We start from the raw sequence: 20,367 nt of genomic DNA on the forward strand, positions 1-20,367 counted from the left end.
AGGGAATCTGGTGAACTGGTGTGACAACAATAATCTCTCCCTCAATGTCAACGAAACAAAGGTGATATCATCAACTTCAGGAAGCATAAAGGAGAATATGCCCCTGTCTACATCAATGGGGAGAAAGTGGAAATGGTCAAGAGCTTCAGATTTCTAGTATCCAGATCACCACCAACTTGTCCTGGTCCCTCCATGCTGACACTATAGATAAGAAAGCCCACCAACTTAGAAACATAAAAGATGGGAGTAGGAGGAGGCCATTCGGCTCTTCGAACCTGCTTCCTCATTCATCACAATCATGGCTAATCAGCCAGCTCAATAGTCTAATCCTTCCTTCTCCTCGTAACCTTTGATCCCATTCGTCCGAAGTGCTATATCTTGCTTCCTCTTGAATATGTTCAATGTTTTGGCATCAACTACTTCCTGTGGCCCATTCTCAATCAGAAAGTTATTTCTAAATCTTTCAGTTTTTGTGGAATCTAATTCTTGTTCATGATGTTTTTCTACCCATAACACCTGTTTGCCCCACTTAATTTCCTAGAATTAGCTCAGCACACCCTTTTATTAGACTAAAATCAGTCTTTAATTATACTGTTCTCACTCTTTATCATGTACGTGGTTTTTCTCCTCCCAGTTTGTCATTCTGTGTTGGCGTACGCAGACATAAGATTCTCAGAGGTCTTAATATCAATAAAACTCACCAGTTTGTTTATATAGGTACTTGTATGTTTACATAGGTACAACTTGCGCTGCAATCTTTCTCATTTTTCTGTTCCCTACTTTTGATTTATACTTTTTTTTGTGCTTTTAACATTTTTGCTTTTACATCTGTTTATTTCCCTTCCCCTACATTTAGACCTGATTTGCTCATTTCTCTCCCAGTGAGAATATTGGTTATAAAATTTATTCATCCTGTACAGATCACTAGTGCCCCAAAACAGGTCACAGTGTCCTAGAAGTCCAAACTGTTCGTTTCTACATAATCTTTCCAGTCATGTATTTAATTCTTTTAATTTACTGTTCTTCTGCTAATTGGCACTTGGTGCCAGGAGGTTTCTACTCTTGTGAAAATGGTTGGGGAACAGGGGATAGGGAATGTTCTTTTATTGTTAAATTCTTTGTCATTAGTTCCAACATAAAACACTTTTTCTATCTCACGTCATGTTTTTTGTGTTTGTAGGATTTGACTTTCTTCTAATCCTAAGACTTAAGTCCTTTTTTTGATTTGATTGTAGATGGGTGTTATGCCCTCTTCTCAATTTTAATTCCATATTGTTTTACCTTGTACTAAATTTTTGTGTGCAAGCATCTGTCATGCCTGTACTATTGCAGGAGAAAAATGTAATGTCAATCACATAAACAATATACTGTTGCTCACATAGCACAAACTAATCAGATCCAAAATAAAGGGAAATCTGTGACAGTTCCTTACCCACATTATCCTTTCTCTTAGCCAGACCTAGAAATTTATTAGATTTGACTGCTAAGTGGTGGATGACATAGATTTGAGAGCTTTTGCTGAAGACGCTGCCACAGCTTCTTGTGACGCATCACTACAGCCATAGTATGCAGGTGGTGGGTGGATTGTATAGTCGCACTTATTGATGAGTACACTACTTTGCATTGGATGGTATTAACCTTGCAGTTACTGCTGCACTGTTCCATCCACCACACTCTTGACATGTGGAGAAACTTTGGGAATTCTAGAAGAACCACTCATGGAATCGTAGAATCCCTACACTACAGAAGGAGGCCATTCGGCCCAATGGGTCTGTACTGACTTCAATCCCAGCCAGGCCCTATTCCTGTAACCCCACACATTTATCTGCTAGTCCCCCGACTCTAGGATCCATTTAGCATGGCCAATTAATCTAACCCGCACATCTTTGGACTGTGGGAGGAAACCAGAAGAAACCCACACAGACATGGCAGGAACTTGATGCATCTGTTGGATCCACATCTGATGGTTAGGCTGTCATTGGAGATGGCCATGCTCTTGCCACTTGAGTAGTATAGTGTTTCTTGTTGCTTAATAGCACACACAGATGGTGGAAAATAGGCAAGATGGAACAATGAAACTTCAGAAGCATAGAGGAAAACTGGACAGAAGTAAATATAGGACAAGCTACCTGGGGAAAGAAATATCAATCTAATGGAAAAGGTATTCTTTCTGTGATGTTTATTGGTTCTTGAACATATGTTTAATGCAGCATTTGCGACATGAATGCTGAACTAAATGAGCAACATTTCATCCTGAAGGAACTTTGTCAGCCATAAAATATTTAATATACTTGATAGAGGGAAAGTTTCCTAACTTTTATTTGTTCTTTTATGGGATGTAGACTTTGCTGGCTAAACTAGTGTTTTTACTGTCCATTCCTAATTGCCCTTGGGAAGATCGTGGTAAAGCTGCTGCCTTGAACTTCTGTGGGTGTAGGTACACAGTGCTGTTAGGAAGGGAGTTCCAGATTTTGATTCAGGGACAATAAAAAGACAGCAATATATTTCCGTCAGGATGGTGAGTGGTTTGGGGGGAAACTTGCAGTGGTGGTGCTTCTGTGCACTTGCTGCTGTTGTCCTTCTGGGAGGTTTTGTAGTGCATCTTGTAGATGGAACACACTGCTGCCACTTTGTGGTGAAGCGAGTGGTGCCAATCAGGCAGCTGCTTTATCTTCAATGATGTCAAGCTTCTTAAGTATGGTTGGAGTTGCATTCATCTAGGCAAGAGGAAAGCATTCAACCATGATCCTGACTTGTGCCTTGTAGATGATGGACCGATGTTAGGGAGTCAGGAGCTGATTTACTCACCACATGATTTCTCACACATGACCTGCCCTCGTAGCTACAGTATTTATTTGGCTGATCCAGTTCAGTTCCTGGTCAATGGTGACCCGCAGGATGTTGATATTGGGGAATTCAGCGATGGTAATGCCTTAAATGTCAAGCGGAGGTGGCTGGATTCTCTTTGTTGAAGATGGTCATTGGCTGGCACTTTGGTGACATGAATGTTACCTACTGTTTAGCCCCAGCCTAATTGTTGTCCAAGTCTTGCTGCACGTGGACATGGACTGTCTCAGTACCTGAGGAGTCACAAATAGTGCTGAACATTGTGCAGTCATCAGCAAATATCCCTGCTTCTGACCTTCTGATGAAGGAAAGGTAATTGATGAAGCAGCTGAAGATGATTGTGCCTAGGACACTACCCTGAGGAACTCCTGCAGTGATGTCCTGGGACTGAAATGATTGACCCTTCACAACTACAACAACGATTTTCTTTTGTGCCAGGTATGACTCCAGCTGGTGGAGAGTTTATCCTTGGTTCAGTTTTGATAGGGCTTCTTGATACTACACTTGATCAAATTCTGCAATGTAATTTTATTAGGGATATGCTTACATTTCTCTCTCTTTGCTCAGTCCTGATTGCAGGTCATTGACCCTCTTTGACATGGGCAACAAATGTAATCCCGTGAGAATTTTTCTTTTAAAAGTTGCTAGAAAATGCTTTTGCAGCATTTTCTGGTTTTATTTCAAGTTTCCAGCTTCTGCCAAATCTTATTTTTCTACAGGGTGAAATATTTTACCGTCCTTGTTGGCATTGTGTGAAACATTTTCACTTAAAACAAAGGTGTATTAGTGTCTTGGAAAAAACAGTTTTGAAATGTGTAATGATAGTTGGAATTATCCAGGTCACATTGATGCATGCTTCTATAAATTGTATACTTGGATTCTGTTTATATAAATGATGTTTCAGTGCAAGTAATGTTGCAGTGTATTCTGTTTCACGGTTTTTATGCTGTTCTTCCAGATGAAATTAACTTTGTAAATTGTGTTCATAGGTGCTCCATCATGAGTTGCTAGCTATCCGAGAGGCATGTATTAAATTAGAAAAGGACTACCAGCCTGGCATCACTTTTATTGTGGTTCAAAAGCGACATCATACCAGACTCTTCTGTACTGATAAGAATGAAAGGGTAGGGATGATTTACAAAGCTTGATCCTTTAGAAATCTGTTTGTTTCTGTATTTTGATAATTGGATTCATAGTATTTAAAGTTTTTTTATTTATTAGTCACAAGTAGATTTGCATTAACACTGCAGTAAAGTTACTGTGAAAATCCTCTAGTTGCCACACTCCAGCACCTGTTTGGATACGCTGAGGGAGAATTTAGCATGACCAATGCACCTAATCTGCGCATCTTTCAGGCTGTGGGAGGAAACTGGAGCACCCGGAGGAAACCCATGCAGATGCAGGAAGAATGTGCAAATTCCACACAGTGACCCAAGGTGGGAATTGAACCTGGGTCCATGGCACTGTGAGGCAGCAGTGCTAACCACTTTGCCACTGTGATATGCAGTAACCAATAAGAAAAGCTCCAGCAATAACTTGGACTGGTTTGACTCTGGTTCGATAAATGCTATTTTCTGTGCTTTTAAAAAATAGTAGCAGGGGCTGCACGGTTCACCTCAACTGAATCTGTAATCATGAGCACCTGCCAGTAATCTTCAAATGGTATGTGATTCCTTTTCCATTTTAGTGTCTAATGGTATATATTTTGGATGTTGTATTTGCTTAAACCATTGATAGTTGGCACAAAATGAGATTGTGGCAAATCTTTGTATGCTATGTTTTGTTTGAAGTGATAACGTTACCAATCCTGAACTTCCAGACTTGTTAGCTGAGGGGGATGTAAATTTATGATCCTAAATGCAGCGAAAGACCCTCTAAAAATCCCAGTTTCAGTCACCCTTTTATAGGACTTAATTTGCAAGGCTCAATCTGGGAGTCTTTGAGAAGATAATAGCAAATATTGTATACTTAAGCATTAACAAATGTGCACTGAATGAATGGTTCCATTTGTGGCAGCTTCCAAAATTTAATAAGGCAAAACCCTACCCAAAGTGCTGCATTAGTACCCCTCTATACAGAGGAGACATGATTTAAGGTTGAGCTGGAGTCTTCAAGACCAATGACCTTATGCTCTGTAGGACCTATTGCAGTAACATTTAGTAGAAAGCAAACAATCCCTGGGTGGTCTCTCAAAAGAAGAAATGCTATCCCCGTCACTTGACCTTGTATCAGCAATCCATAAATTTCCCTGGAAAGATAAAATTAAACCGTAATTGCATATGGCTTCTTGCCTGTAACTCCTGTTAACTCCCAAATTTTATTTTCTTTATTTACAGGTTGGAAAAAGTGGCAATATTCCAGCAGGCACAACAGTGGATACAAAAATAACGCATCCATCTGAGTTTGATTTTTACCTGTGTAGCCATGCTGGCATTCAGGTGAGTTTTGAAAGAAAAGCCTCACGATAGAATAACAAAAAAAATCTCCCTGCATCCAAAACTCTGCTGTTTGTATCCTAACACATTCTGAGTTCCATTCATCCTCGCTCCTGTGTTTGCCTTTGTTCTTGCATTTCCACATGTGTCTGTTGATCACTCTTTTGGAACTGAAATCTTTGACTATGTTAAAAGCGCTACGTCAGCACGGATTGTTATAACAACGTCTTGCACTTAATGATGCCCTTTATATAAAATAAGCAAGGTGCCACAGTGCATCAGTGAAAACATTGCTGAACCAAGAAAGACAATGTTAGGTGGGATTAGAAGCTTGATTACAGGAGTGGGTTTAGTCAGAGGCAGTGGTGGAGTCAATGGACTTAAAGCTGTGGTGGAGGAGCAGCTGTGTTTCCCAAAAAAAAGACGAACCAGTCTCTCTAGGATATTTGTTGAGCAGAAATGTTGGACATCAAAACTCTGCTATTCATAAAATGCTACTAGATCTTAAACATCAACCTTTACTGGCAGTTGGGACCGCGATCTGACACCAGCATCTAAAGGATGGGGTGTTTCCAGTAGTGTAGAGGCCATATCTTATTGAATATCAGAAGAGGTGCTTACAATCCTGTGTGGGACTTTGTGAATTTTGATCAGATGATAAGGGAAGACTTACCATTTACTCAACCTGTCCAATAGTAAATCGCTTTATAGTTCGACCAGCCATTGAAAACTTGCTGTGATCTTGGACAAACCTTTATCCAACCTATTCTAAATTTGCAACTAAAGAAGGACTCTAAGAGCAGAGGTGTGAAATGGGGAAGAGAAAGAAATATGCGTGACTTGCTTTATCCCAGTCTTTTGTCTAGCTACTAAAACATTCACTCCTATGAAAGCTGTCCGTGCAGTTAGTTAATCCATGTGATAGCAAGTTTTTGTGAACAACTCCTATTAAACTAGTTTTTCATGTAATGTATCAGAATGCCAAATGTGGATGATATTTCAGGATAGGAACTAATTTAATCTTCTACTTTGTTGGAGTACAGCAAAATGTAGAAAAAAATTGCACAGGCAGATTATATGTTCTATCTGTTACATTTTTTGTATTGCTTAAAGAAGTTATTGGAAAATAATTTTGTCTATAAGTGTGAGTTAATAATTAAAAATACTTTCTAGGGAACAAGCAGACCATCTCACTACCATGTTCTATGGGATGATAACCGCTTCAATGCAGATGAACTTCAGATTCTCACATATCAACTTTGCCACACATATGTCCGATGTACACGGTCAGTCTCCATCCCAGCCCCAGCCTATTATGCTCATTTGGTGGCTTTCCGTGCCAGATACCATTTGGTGGACAAGGAACATGACAGGTAAGAGGACGCCTTGTTTGGTTTTTCTGTGAATTTTGTACTTCAGAGGCTGATCTTTAGTATTGAGGGTCTGGGTTTCAAGGGAAGGCTGGAAAAACGTTAATGTTTTAGCCTGGACACGAGTGGTCTACAGAATGACTTGAGACAGAAAGTGGTTGCATGAATGGAAAAGGTAAATCTGGAATGCTACTTTAGATTAAATTCGGACAAGATGACACAGAGGTTCAATTTAGGATGGAACTAGAGAAGTTCTTTAGAGTGATTCTTTTTTGGCAATCACTTGCTAACAAATATGATCCTCTAAGAAACTCTGTTCTATTGCTTATGGGTTCTGTGGCTGATGAGCCAGATCCTAGAGCTACATCTCCAACCACACACTTGGCAGGTGTTTCCTGGAGGTGGATTCAGTCCTTGGACTCCAGGTCTCTTTTTCTGGATCCCCTCTAGCTGTTGGGTGTCCTCGAAGAATGTGTCCCTTCGATCATTGTCTATTCAATATTCCCTCATCAATTTTGAACCATTCTAGAGACAAAGTTTCCTCCTTTGCCACCAGGTTCCATGTATAAATTCCCTTTTAGATCCCTAATCAGCCTTACTTCTCCTTTTACCTTCATGTCACTATTTATATGCCTTTGGAAGACTTTGAGATTTCCCTTTATGTTAGCTGCCAGTTTTTTTTCATAATCCCTCTTTGCTTCTTTAATGTGTTTTTTCCCTCCCCACTGAACCTTCTGTATTCCTCTTGGTTCACAGCTGTATTTTCTGCCTGACACCTGTCATAAGCACACTTCTTCCTTATCTTAATTTCTATCCCCTTTTTCATCCAGGGAGCTCTGGATTTGTTTCTTATCTTTCCCTTTTAAGGAAATATACTTTGACTGGTATATATCTGAATTTTCAGTTTTGAAGGTAGCCCATTTTTCAGCTACCATCTTTCTTGCCAACCTTTTATTCCAGTCTAACTGGCCCAGCTCCGTTCGTGCCCCTTTCAATTTGTTCCACCTGTTAATTATTTTTACATTGGATTACCTCTTTTCCTTTTCTATCATCATCCTGTATTTTACAATACAAATACGGTCTCCTAAATTTTCCCCCACTGACATTTGATCTACTTGGTCCGAGTCATTTTCAAGAGCCAGGTCCAACGGTGCATTCTTTCTTGTTGGATTGGATATCGGCTGTTTAGAAAACTGTCCTGAACACAATCTAAGAACTTTTGCGCCCCTCTGCCCGTTACCACTGATCCAGACTACATTTGGGTAATTAAAGTCTCCAATTTTAACTCCTCCACAATGTTTGCATCTCTCTGTAATTCCCCTGAAGATTTGGTCTTCTACATTTTTCTCACTAGTTGGAGGTCTGTAGATTGAACATTGTAATTGCGTCCTCTTTGTTCCTTGGCTGTAGCCAAATTGATTCCGTCCTTGAATCCTCTGGAACACCCGCTTTCTCCAGCACTGCAATGCTCTCCCTAACCACTACCGCCACTCCTCCCCCTTCTCTGTCTTTTCTGCATTTTCTTTTTGTACCCAGGAATATGTCACACTTAGTCTTCCTAAGTTCTTCCTTGAGTGATGTGTCAGCTTTTGCCATAACACAATCTGTACCTAAAGCACCCAAACCTCATTTCCTATATTCACGTATTCACACACTGTAATGTAATCCTGATTTAAACATAATTGCTTTCTCCCTTACTCTGATTTCACTTATTAACTTATTATGCCCGGTACTTGTGCTTTCTGTCCCTCCCGCTATTTTGTGCACCTTGTTAATGTTTTGGTTCCCAGGCAGTTGCTGAGTTAGTTTGGTCATCATGACAACACTAGCAAAACAATCCACAGAGAACTCAGTCCCAGCTCTGTTCGTAGAATCATAAAATGCCTACAGTGCCGAAGGAGGCTACAAAGCCTGTTGAGTTTGCGTTGACTACAATCCCATGCAGGCCCTACTCCCACAACCCTATGCGTTTACCTTGCTAATTCCCCTCGCACTCAGGTCAATTTAGCATGGCTAATCAATCTAATCCATGCATCTTTGGGAGGGAACCGGAGTACCCGGAAGAAATCCACGGACTCACGGGAGAACATGCAACTCCACACAATGACTCGAGGCCTGAATTGAACCTGGGGTGCTGGCACTGTGAGGCAGCGGTGCTAACCACTATGCCAACATGCCGCCCAGGTTCAGGTGCAACATAAGAACATAAGAAATAGGAGCAGGAGTAGGCCATCTAGCCCTTCGAGCCTGCCCCGCCATTCAATAAGATCATGGCTGATCTGTCGTGTCTCAGTTCCACATTCCTGCCCTCTCCCCATAACCCTTAATCCCCTTGCCTATCAAAAACCTATCAACCTGCGTCTTAAATATATTTAACGAGGCAGCCTCCACCACTTCAACAGGCAGAGAATTCCAGAGATTCACCACCCTTTGAGTGAAGAAGTTCCTCCTCAACTCCGCTGTAAACCGCCCCCCCTTTATCTTGAGGCTGTGCCCTCTAGTCCTACTGTCCTTTCTGAGCGGGAAGAGCCTCTCCACCTCTATCCTATCCATCCCATTCATCATCTTATACGTCTCAATGAGATCTCTCCTCATTCTTCTAAACTCTAATGAGTACAAGCCTAGTTTATTCAGCCCCTCCTCATAGTTCAACCCCTCAACTCCGGTATCAGCCTAGTAAACCTCCTCTGCTCTCCCTCCAAGGCCAAAATATCCTTGCGTAAGTGCGGCGACCAAAACTGCACACAGTACTCCAGCTGCGGCCTCACCAGTGCCCTGTACAGTTGCAGCAAGACTTCCCTACTTTTATATTCAATCCCCCTCGCTATGAAGGCCAGCATCCCATTCGCCTTCCTGACCACCTGCTGCACCTGCAGGCTGGGTTTTTGCGACTCATGTACAAGGACCCCGAGGTCCCTCTGCACCGTCGCATGCTGCAGTTTTTCACCATGTAAGTAATAGCCCTTCCTACCATTATTCCTACCAAAGTGGGCAACTTCACACTTGCCAACATTAAATTCCATTTGCCAGTTCCTGGCCCATTCGCCCAGCCTATCTAGATCCTTCTGCAGACTTTCCACACCCTCCGCACAATTTGCCGTTCCACCAATCTTGGTGTCATCAGCAAATCTCGACACCATACACTCAGTTCCCTCCTGTAGATCATCTATATAAAGGGTAAATAGCTGAGGCCCCAGCACCGACCCCTGGGGCACTCCACTAGTCACCAACCGCCAATCTGAATAGCACCCATTGACCCCCACTCTCTGCCTCCTATTTGACAGCCAATCCCCTACCCACGCTAACACCCTACCCCCAACTCCATGCCCCCTGACCTTCTGTAATAACCTCTGGTGCGGCACCTTATCAAATGCCTTCTGAAAATCAAGAAAGACCACATCCACTGGCTCTCCTCTATCCACCGCCCTAGACACATCCTCACAGAACTCCAATAAATTCGTCAGACATGACTTCCCCTTAACGAAACTGTGCTGCGTCTGCTCTATCAAACCTGTTCAGCTTATACAGATGTCATCTCCCCCAGTGTCTGTACTCTATATTCTAGGTGATATTCCAGTTTTGAATGTTTCATATTTCATAATGTTCAATACTACATTTAATGTTGTCATGCCATGCTGAAGAGAAAGAGCTGAAACTACCAAACTCCTGAAATATTGCATCTGAAAATAATATCTGCAACCAGTTCTTCACTTGGAGGGTAGTGAATCTTGGAATTCCTGTCACTGGAAGAATGTAGAGGCTCAGTGATGGAGTATGTTAGAGAGACAACGATAGATTTTAGATATTAAACACATAGAAGGATATAGGGATAGTGTGGAAAAATGGCCTTTACAAAGAAGGTTAACCACGATCTTGCTGAGTGGCGGAGCAGCCTTGAGAGGCCAAATCCTATTTGTTTTACTTTCCTGTGTTCTGACTAACATCTTTAAAGCAAATATAAAGTGTAACTTTTATTCAATGGCTATTTTTATTTATAACTCTCAACTGTTATCTTTGTCAGAAGGCAATGTCTATGATCATAGCACCAATGGATGAGATAGAAATTGGCAATTGAAGTGGAAAAACAGTCCAATAAATTGCATTGAATTAAATGTAGGAATTTTCTGGCAGTCTTGTTTTGTAACCCTAACTCATTAAGTTTGAGAAATTTAGTACCAAGGGTTTTTTGACTGAGCTTCCTAGTATCCTACTGTTCATTAAATACTCCCTTCTCCTGTTATTACTTCCAAAGTCCATCACTTTGCACTTGAGGGTTAAATACCATTTGCCACTGCTTTTCCCATCTGACCAATCCATTTATATCTTCCTGTAACTCATGACCATCTCCTCCATTATTAACCACCCGACCATTATTGGTATCACCTGCAAAATTATCATTTCCCCCAACACTATAATTGATATCATTTATGTTTTTGATTTATTTGTGAATTATTATTTTTGATTTATTGTTATCACGTATTAGAATATAGTAAAAAGTATTATTTCTTGCACGCTATACAGACAGCATTCTGTGCATAAAAAAGGTGTGCAGAATGCAGTATTATAGTCAGTGAGAATGTAGAGAAAGATCAACTTAATATGAGGTAGATCCATTTATAAGTCTAATAGTAGCAGGGAAGAAGCTGTTCTCGAGTCAGTTGGTATGTGATCTCAGACTTTTGTAGCTTTTTCCTGAGGGAAGAAGGTGGAAGAGAGAATGTCCTGGGTGCGTGGGGCCCTTATTTATGCTGGCTTTTTTTCCGAGGCAGCGGTAAGTGTGGAAAGAGTCGATGGATGGGAGGCTGGTTTGCTTGATTGACTGGGCTTTGTTCACGACTCTTTGTAATTTCTTGCGGTCTTGGGCAGAGCAGGAGCCATACCAAGCTATGATACAACCAGAAAGAATGCTTTCTATGGTGCATCTATAAAAGTCAGCGAGAGTCATAGCAGACATGCCAAATTTCCTTAGCCTCCTGAGAAAGTAGAAGTATTGATGCATTTAAGGAGAAGCTAGACAAAATGTGACGGAGGAAAGAAAAGAAGAATGTAATGATGGGATTGATGAAGTTGGTTGTCAGACTTGATGTGGGTATGCTGGCGTTGGACTGGTGTAAACACAGTAAAAAGTCTGACAACACCAGGTTTTAGTCCAACCTATTTATTTGATAATATACTCGCAAGCTTTCGGGTTAGCCCGAAAGCTTGCGAGTATATTATCAAATAAATAGGTTGGACTAAAACCTGGTGTTGCCAGACTTTTTACTGTGTCAGACTTGTACAGGGCATAAACACCGGCATAAAAAATGGGTTATGCAGTTATGCCTGTTGCTGTGCTGTAGGTTTTACGTGATGCATTAGCCTGACAAGTTTAGCAGCTTGCATTTGTTTCTTTCAACTAATCTTTTTCTTTCTCTCCTCTTTTTCAGTGCTGAAGGGAGTCACACATCTGGTCAGAGCAATGGTCGGGATCAACAGGCTCTGGCTAAAGCTGTACAGGTTCACCAGGACACATTGCGCACTATGTATTTTGCTTGACAGGTCTCCTCAGTTAGGATTTCTGAACAGAGCTGGGCTAAGACCAGACCAGCTGCATGTCCCAGGCAGTGTAGTGACAAATGAGCAGTTAATGTGTTTCTGTTGCTGTGTACGTTGCAATACCCTGCAGGCCTCTTTCAGCTATGAGGTGAAATATGACCTGGTTGCTAATGTGTGAATCAAGTCACCTGTAATGTTTTTCTTGAAGAATGAAAAGATGGAATATTGGGAGGCCTGTGGTAATCGTCTCAGTGTGTATAGTCACTAATGGAAGTTGGATAACTGCAATCTTATTCTATATTAGATAAAACTAGACTTAAGCCTGGTGTAGATAGAAAGAGAAAGTAGTATATATTTTGCGGAAGCATTATAATATACATTAGCAACTGCATATTTGATGGGGATTTGCTTAGGACCGTAAAGTTACGGAGGAATTTAGAGGATGGTCTGAGTCTTTAAAGACATCCCGTCTGTTGGCTTCAAATGGCAGAATTTTGAAACTCAAAATTGAACATCAACAGCATTCCTTTTATTATATCTGGAGTTTTATCCAGTGAATTCAGTGAAGACTACTGTAATACAGTACTGTGAAGCATGGCCATCTTGTGAGTCAGTAAAGGGAGGAAAAAGTCTTTTAACACTGAAAGTAAGTCTATGAAGCGCTAGCATTTTTTTCCTTTTAGAGCAGGCAATATATTGTGTAGGTTTGACTTTCTCAGCAGCTCAGAGAATGCAATCTATGATTTCCAACAAAGAAATGCAGTCTCTTTTTAAGGTGTGTTTAGTAGAAAAATATTGGTGTGTGTTTGAAGTAATGAATCTTTGGAGACAATCTATAAAACATAACTAGAACAGATGGGCACTACTATTTTATATATTGAGCTCTTGATATTTTTGTAACGTGCTGCAATTGTTTAGTTCTCAGATCTTGATACAATCCATCAGTGATGCAAATGAAATATTTTTCTGCTGTGATTGTCTAGTCTGCCACTACTGTGGCTTGCCGCTATGTAGGCTGTAAGGATTACCATGACAATTACTTCGCCAATTTGAGTTCAGTTATTACAGGGCAGTCAGATGAGAACTATTGAAATTGAAACTTTTGAGAATGAAGTAATTTTAAACTACCTCGTGGTTATTCTCGTATCAGCAAAAATAGAATGAGCACATGCCGCTGTCACATTGGCAAAGCAGTTCAAAGATGGTGCTAGGTTTTTGCCACGAGGCAGGCATTTTTATTAATGGTAGTCATCTAATTGATGTAAACTGTTTCCTGGATTTAAATCCACCCCCAGATTGAAGCCAAACCTTTTTATGGTTACATACAATATCTTTTCAATGGCCTATGCGCACTTATTAAGTGACTCAAAGCGTTGTATAAAATATCCAGTTTTATATACCTCAACCCTTCAGCAAATTTTTAAATCTCAAAGAAGGTGCAACCAGCATAAATTTCAGTGTTAACAACTTATTTATGTGGCCATGAATAAAAACCATATTGTACATAGGTCTTTAAGATAAATCTTTGCTTTTGAAGTTATGTATTAAACATGATGTAGATACAGGCAACTGTATTGTAGAAGAGTTTTATAAACTGTTTTCGACTATTTCTGTATCTGGCTGCATGGTACTTTGTATAGGAATGGTGACAATGCTGCAAATCATATTACAAAAGTGGGCAAATTTTGCCAAACAAGTTCTGAATTTTTAAAAAAATCTTCTATTTATGAAATATTACTTGGAAGGACTGATGAACTGTGCTTCTAAAAATGCAGCGAGTTACAACATATTGTCCTCATGCTTCTCATTGAATCCTGCATTTTTTTAACTTAAGTAGAAGAGTTTGAGAAATGGATGTAGTGAAGGGCACACTAAGTGTATCAGTCTTTGGTACTGAGCTAGTCCGATTGAGGCTTCTGAGTAGTTGTAGAAAATCCGTACATGTGCAGGAATGTCATTGCAACATTCACTAACTTACAACACTAAGGCATTCAACTTTCCAACACGGGAGACTCATGTTTAAGCCTGAATCTTGACTGCCGTACATACTTGGGTTTCCTGTGTGGTGCACCCGTTAGCTATTAAATGGGGGTTTTCTGAAGAAAGAAAAGGGGAAGTTTTTTGGGAAGGGAAACTTTACAGAAAGATTAAACACACCTAACTGGTGCGTTGACCAAGGAAGAGTTCTTGATGTCCATGAAATCTCCTTGGTGGAGTACAGCACAGTTTCAAATGTGCACAGCTATTAATCTCTCAATTAAAATAAGTGATCATTTAGTATGTAGGAACAGCGTGATGAGTACTCAGGGCTTTAAAGACCACACTTGGATTTATTTTATTGTAAAAGTTTTTTCTGAATTGGGGCAAATGTGTATTATCAAAACTTAATGGTGGAAATAAGGAATTAATTCACTGGAATTCAGGTAGAGGGGTGAGCTGATGTTAGAACCTAACCCCTTTTAAGCATACTAAACCAGCATGATAATCTGATGAAACGATAGTTTATATCATTTTACTTGTTTTTAAAGTGTACAATTGAACTTCAAGTTTATAGGGCTGGACAGAAGTTCTTAACCAAAGGCTTTAACCTGTTACTTGAGCTGCTCCATTAATTGTTGATTGAGCTGCCATGTTGAAGGAAAAGTTTTATTGAAAAAATTTCATTATAGGATTCTGTTGTATTCCCAGTGGTTTCACCCCTTCCTGAACTGTTTACTTTTAAAACATTGACTAATGCACTTATTTGGTGACATCCTGCATCCAACTCAGCTGATTTTGTAATATAATTTTTTAAAAAGTAAATTGGCAAGTAGATTTGGGGAGCTTTAGAGATTACATTTCCGTAGTTATTTGTTCTTAGTGTTCCTGTGTTGGTCATTGACTATGTTGGGCTTTTTTTTTAAGAACTGGACAATCCCTAGATATGTATCTCTGTTCCAGTTTCTGGGGCGGATTTGATTATTGAAGTGTCCTTAGCTATTAAGCAATCTCTAACCAGCACTATAAAACGTTTACATCTTGCTTCAAAGTTCTGGGTGCTACAGTGAACTGGCCCCTGTATTCTCTGTTCCTGCGCTATACATCGACAGTCATAGTGATATTAAATCAGAGACAGTGAATCAGTAATAGAATAAAAGTGCTGTGATCGTTGGATGGCAGCAGCTCTTTGTGAGAATTTATTGCAGTCACTGCCATTTGAGACATAACTGGTGCTGCAATTGGCTGATTAAATCTGCCTTATTATAAGTTACTGCCATTGGTGGCCAACATTCAATTGGGATAGTTCTAATAATCTGCAAAAATTGTGGATAAGGAGCTAGATTGTAAAACAGTTTAGTATATTAAGCATGCAGCAGAATTCATCATGGGAATTAAATCACGTTAGTGTTTTTTTTATTGTAAATGTCATTTGTGCATAATTGAGAAACATTTGTGCTTGTAAATAATTTTGTAAACTTCAATGTAAACAACCCTAGTAAACTAAAAGGTAATAACGTAAACAAATGGAATCAGTTGGTTGCAGAATTTTCTTTTTTTAGTTGTGCTTCACGTAAACCGCCTGCCATCTCTTGGCAGTGACACTGAAGAAACGTAGAGACCTCGGATATAAAAAGTGGATTTCTGAAAGATTGTTAAGTTGCTATTTTCGCATGCATTACATACTGTCTCTCTTGTGAGAGTCTTTGTATTAAGGATAATATCAGCCTGTGTGGCCATTCTTGGATAAAAAAATCACCTTTTAGTTCTCAAAATTCATGAGCCCAGCAGGATGGGCCCTGTTTGTTTTGTAAATGATATCTTTGTAAATTGCGATTATAGCTTCAGTGGCTCCACTGCATGGCGTAGTTATAATTTAAAATACCAATCAAGCAATGTGTAAAACATACTTATACTGCACTTTCCACAAGCCTTTACCATTTGTCACAGTGGTGCTAGAAATAAGCTGGATCCTTTATGTGGCTGAGAAAATTACTTTGTGCTTTTATCCAGTCATATCTACCAAAAGAATATGTACTAGTTTTTAGAAGTACTTAATGTTGGAAGCCAAGTAGATGTATTCTTTCTTTTTTCATAAATTTTAAGTTAGCCTACAGACAAAACCCAGTGTTGACAATGAAAACAGCGAAGGATGTTAGCAATATGGGCTGGTTATTTAAAAACTGTATAAGGTATTTTTCGTAATTTCCAAGGTTTAAACTTTGAGGTTAACGTAATGTTGCAACAGTTATAATTATAAGTGGAAAATTAACAGCAGCTAAATTATAATCCTGTAAATTTGACTTTAATTTATCTGATCCTGTACTTTTGTACCATTTTGATGCTTCAGTGAAAAAAACCTATTTAATCCGAGCTACTTTCCAAGAAGGCAAATCCTTCTGAACGTTATCTGTGGAAATAAGCTTCAGTGATCATTTGGGCTCAGCTGAATTGTATACTGTGCTCTGGAGAGGGAATGGTAATAGATCATTCACTAAATGGAGAGAAGTGGAGAAAATCCACTTGGGCGATACAGGGGAAAGTTCACTTGAACTTCCCATGGCTTATACTGTGTAAAATGTAAACAACTTTCTGTTGTATTACCAATATTAATGCACATTATTGTGACTTCTTCTTTGACCTTGCTGTGATTTCTATTCATTATTGCTGAATAATTTTATATTGGGTTTTTACTGGTTGTCATTTGTGAGAAACTGGTGGTCTTGCAGATGGGTCTCGATCTTGTGCTTTCTGCTCTGTTCAGAACCACAGTGCTGCCAGTTTTTTTTGGTTTGTGAACTGTAACATCAAGTTATTGATCTAACATTTCCACCTCTTAAAGCTTTAAAATCCGTAGGTCGATGCAAGACAAATCGGATTGTGTAGTAGCAGAGATGTCAGCTAAAATCTCCACTCTGCTGTTCAGAAAATATCATGTCTTTTTATTTAAAAGAGACTGAGCAGTCAAACCATAGTAAGCAGCTTGTCCGTAATGTGTCAGTGGGGCATTTAAAAGGGGGGGAAGAAACTAATGCAAGAAGCATACTTTCCATCAAGCTGTCATGCAAAAAAAAAGGTGCTTTGGAAATAATTGAAATTCAGAAATAATCTGAAGTGTGTCAACTGTCTTCTGTTTGCCTCTGATTAGAATAAACCTCCCAAAACATTGTTTAAATATTGGAAAACAAAATGTAAGGCCATTTAAAGTAGTAATAATGTTTCACAGACTGTTCCATTTGCTGAAGTGATTACTTCAGTTCCTGAAGTAAAATTATGATTTGTGATATTTTTTGATTTATTTCTTCTGTGAGGGAACAGAAAGTGAATTTGGTGCCAAGGTGGCTGTGCAACATTATATATACTTTGATTGGTCTCCCTTTGTATTTATTTGGCCTGTACTTTTATAGAAATGTGAATCAGAATTCTGTATTTAACACTCGGTAAATGGCTTTAATATATGTTATCCTGACACTGCACAAGAAGGGAACAAGAGAAAACTTGCATTTTTCATCTGTGTCAAAGTCACCACGACCCATTCCTTCTGCCTCAAAAGCAAATAGGCCATTTTCAGACAAGTGTTTTCTCATCGGCTGGGGGAATGATTCCTATTTTTAAGTTTGGGGAAGAGGCACTGGCGGCTGGGCAGTACCTGGCCTTTGCTTACAGTTCTTCTGTTTCCCAACCCTGCCCTCCTGTTCTGCCCCGCTCCACCTCACACCAACCTTATCCCACCCCAATCTGGACCTACCTCAATATATTAGTTGGTTGCTGCAACAACTATAATTAAGAAATCATGTATTTCCCTGGTTCAAAGTATCACAGAGAAGACCAAAATGAGCATTTCTAAAACATACATTTTAGTTGGTTTGAAATTAATTTTGAAATGGTGCAAAGTTAGGCAAACAATTCTATTTTCCTCTAAAGTTGATTATAGTGCTTTATTTTGTTCTTTGTGCCTTGTGTAATCATCCCATTGCATGTCAAAAATCTGCTGACGGGCTTAAATAGCAGTGTATGATCATATTGTACATAAACTGCTTAAATGAACAAAATAGGTTGAAAACTTAATATATTTTGAAAAATTGTAAAGCATCGTTATTTATGCTGCATAGAATGATCAGTATTGTTGCACTTTCTCAGCAGTCGCTTACGCCATATGACGGCTGTTAACAGAAAAACTGCGGAAAAACGAGGTGATCTGGACAATGGTTTTGAAGAGAGAAAAAAAATGCTACTTGTAAATCCTTAAGGCAAAAGAGGATTTAAAATATTTTCAAGTACCTCAAAAGCCTGACATATGCTGCATTGAAAAAGTTTTGAGTATTCTTTTGCTGTTTTTGTTTTTTGTTATTTTTGAATTGCACAAACTCGTCTACCTTCTGTAACTACTGCATATTAAGCTGTTGGCTTGTTTCCTTTTTTTGGGCACTGGTAGAATTGGGCACAAAAGTGGACTTCCAGTAAATTTTTCCTCATGCTTTCATGTTTTAATATAGGGGAGTTTTTGATCCTGAATGCAAATCGTTTTTTAAACCTTTTTAACCAGCACAAATAAGGTTTGTTACCTAACCTAGTGTTTGTGGTCCATTTACGCTTAAACGAGCAGTTTACACTCCTGGGGCAATGAGGATTTGCATTGCTTGCAGTTTGTTTTACTAATGCTGTGTAAATATTTAACTGTAGGTTAAATTTGTCCATTCCTTTTTCAGTCAATATTTTTTAATGAGCTGAATAACTATGCTGTAAACTCCTGACCAGATATGATGTATAAGTATCATATATGAATTTGTGAATCTAAGATATCAATTTTTTTGACTAGCAGTATGGTATGATCATTTTCTTATCAAATAAACTTCTGTATCTTTAACTAGTTGCTTACAAGTGGTGGTAAATTAGTTTATTTGTGTATGTTCTCTCATTACCCCAGATCTTAATTTCAGTCATTAGAGCTATAGCTTTATATTCCCACTAAAGAAAAATGTGTCCTGTTTGAAACTGCTCCATATATAGTGTGGGTTGAACTTGAGAATGAAAAATAGACCCAATGCCCTTTCACTATCCTGCAGTCCATCTTGTTCTTGTACTTTGGTTTCTGCTTTGCATATTAAATTGCTGATCTGCATGCTCCAGAGTGTAAAACTCCCCCACACATGCATACCTTGTAATGGGGTTTTTAATCTGGTGAGATGGGAAACCCAATTTAGTACAATCACTGTGTTTGGAGGATATGATGATCACACCAGTTGAATTTTCTGCATTTAGTCAGATTTATCACACATATCTCGTGTGATAAATTGTGTGAATGTCTCACACTTATTCCAAGATGGTCTGAATTTGTACCATTTTTAATGGCAGTTATATAACATTTGAATGTGTCTTAGACACTAGCTATCCATGTAGGATCAATGTGTTTGGTCTCGACTTTAGAGCAGAGGGTAGACTTGGAGCTAATTTGATCCAAGTTTTTAAAATAATGAAGGAACCAGATTGTTTTCATTTTGATTTCCTGACAACAAATTTTCTCCAGAAATTTTAATTGGCTTCAAGTTTCCTAAAAAGATATTGGAGATGCTCCAGCAGATTTAGTAGCAAGGATATATCCTTTTAAGACCTCATTGTAGTTTGCTTATTATGTTGATTGGCATCCTTCCATCAGAAAGAGGAGCTGATGTGAATGCAGCCCCAAGATTTGGTGAGGTTACAGGAGATCACCTGCTGGATGACTTTTCATGGTCGATTAAGCATATTCAGGAAGACAAAGTTTGTCACATGCTACACATGAAGTCCCTTTCTGATTGTGTGACGTTCTCTGCTGAGGCCTTGTTTGCAGGGCTGGCAATTGCAGAATCAGTTTCCACCATTTCTTTGGGTAGAGCATTCCAGTCTCAGCATCTCCATGAAAATAGTTCTCATCTTTCCTCTAGATTTTTAAAAACTATAACCTCTGGTTATTGACTCTCAAGTGGAGATGCTGGTGTTGAACTGGGGTAAGCACAGTAAGAAGTCTAATAACATCAGGTTAAAGAACATAAGAACATAAGAACATAAGAAATAGGAGCAGGAGTAGGCCATCTAGCCCTTCGAGCCTGCCCCGCCATTCAATAAGATCATGGCTGATCTGTCGTGGCTCAGTTCCACTTTCCCGCCCTCTCCCCATAACCCTTAATCCCCTCCTTTATCAAGAACCCATCAACCCGCTTCTT

General features: G+C 39.3%; 1 protein-coding gene across 1 annotated transcript in view; it reads left to right on the plus strand.

The window, feature by feature from the left end:
* Positions 1-20,155, plus strand: part of LOC145346827 (protein argonaute-2) — a 92,001-nt gene extending 71,846 nt beyond the window's left edge. The window contains exons 16-19 of the mRNA XM_080194626.1: positions 3,837-3,971; positions 5,184-5,285; positions 6,456-6,655; positions 12,079-20,155. Coding sequence (XP_080050752.1) covers positions 3,837-3,971; positions 5,184-5,285; positions 6,456-6,655; positions 12,079-12,187 — 546 coding nt within the window. The 3' untranslated portion in view covers positions 12,188-20,155. The remainder of the gene's footprint in view (positions 1-3,836; positions 3,972-5,183; positions 5,286-6,455; positions 6,656-12,078) is intronic.
* Positions 20,156-20,367: the final 212 nt, after the last annotated feature.

Source organism: Carcharhinus amblyrhynchos, chromosome 8 (assembly GCF_965287045.1).
Source record: "Carcharhinus amblyrhynchos chromosome 8, sCarAmb.v2.hapA, whole genome shotgun sequence".
In the NCBI taxonomy this organism is placed as follows: Eukaryota; Metazoa; Chordata; class Chondrichthyes; order Carcharhiniformes; family Carcharhinidae; genus Carcharhinus; species Carcharhinus amblyrhynchos.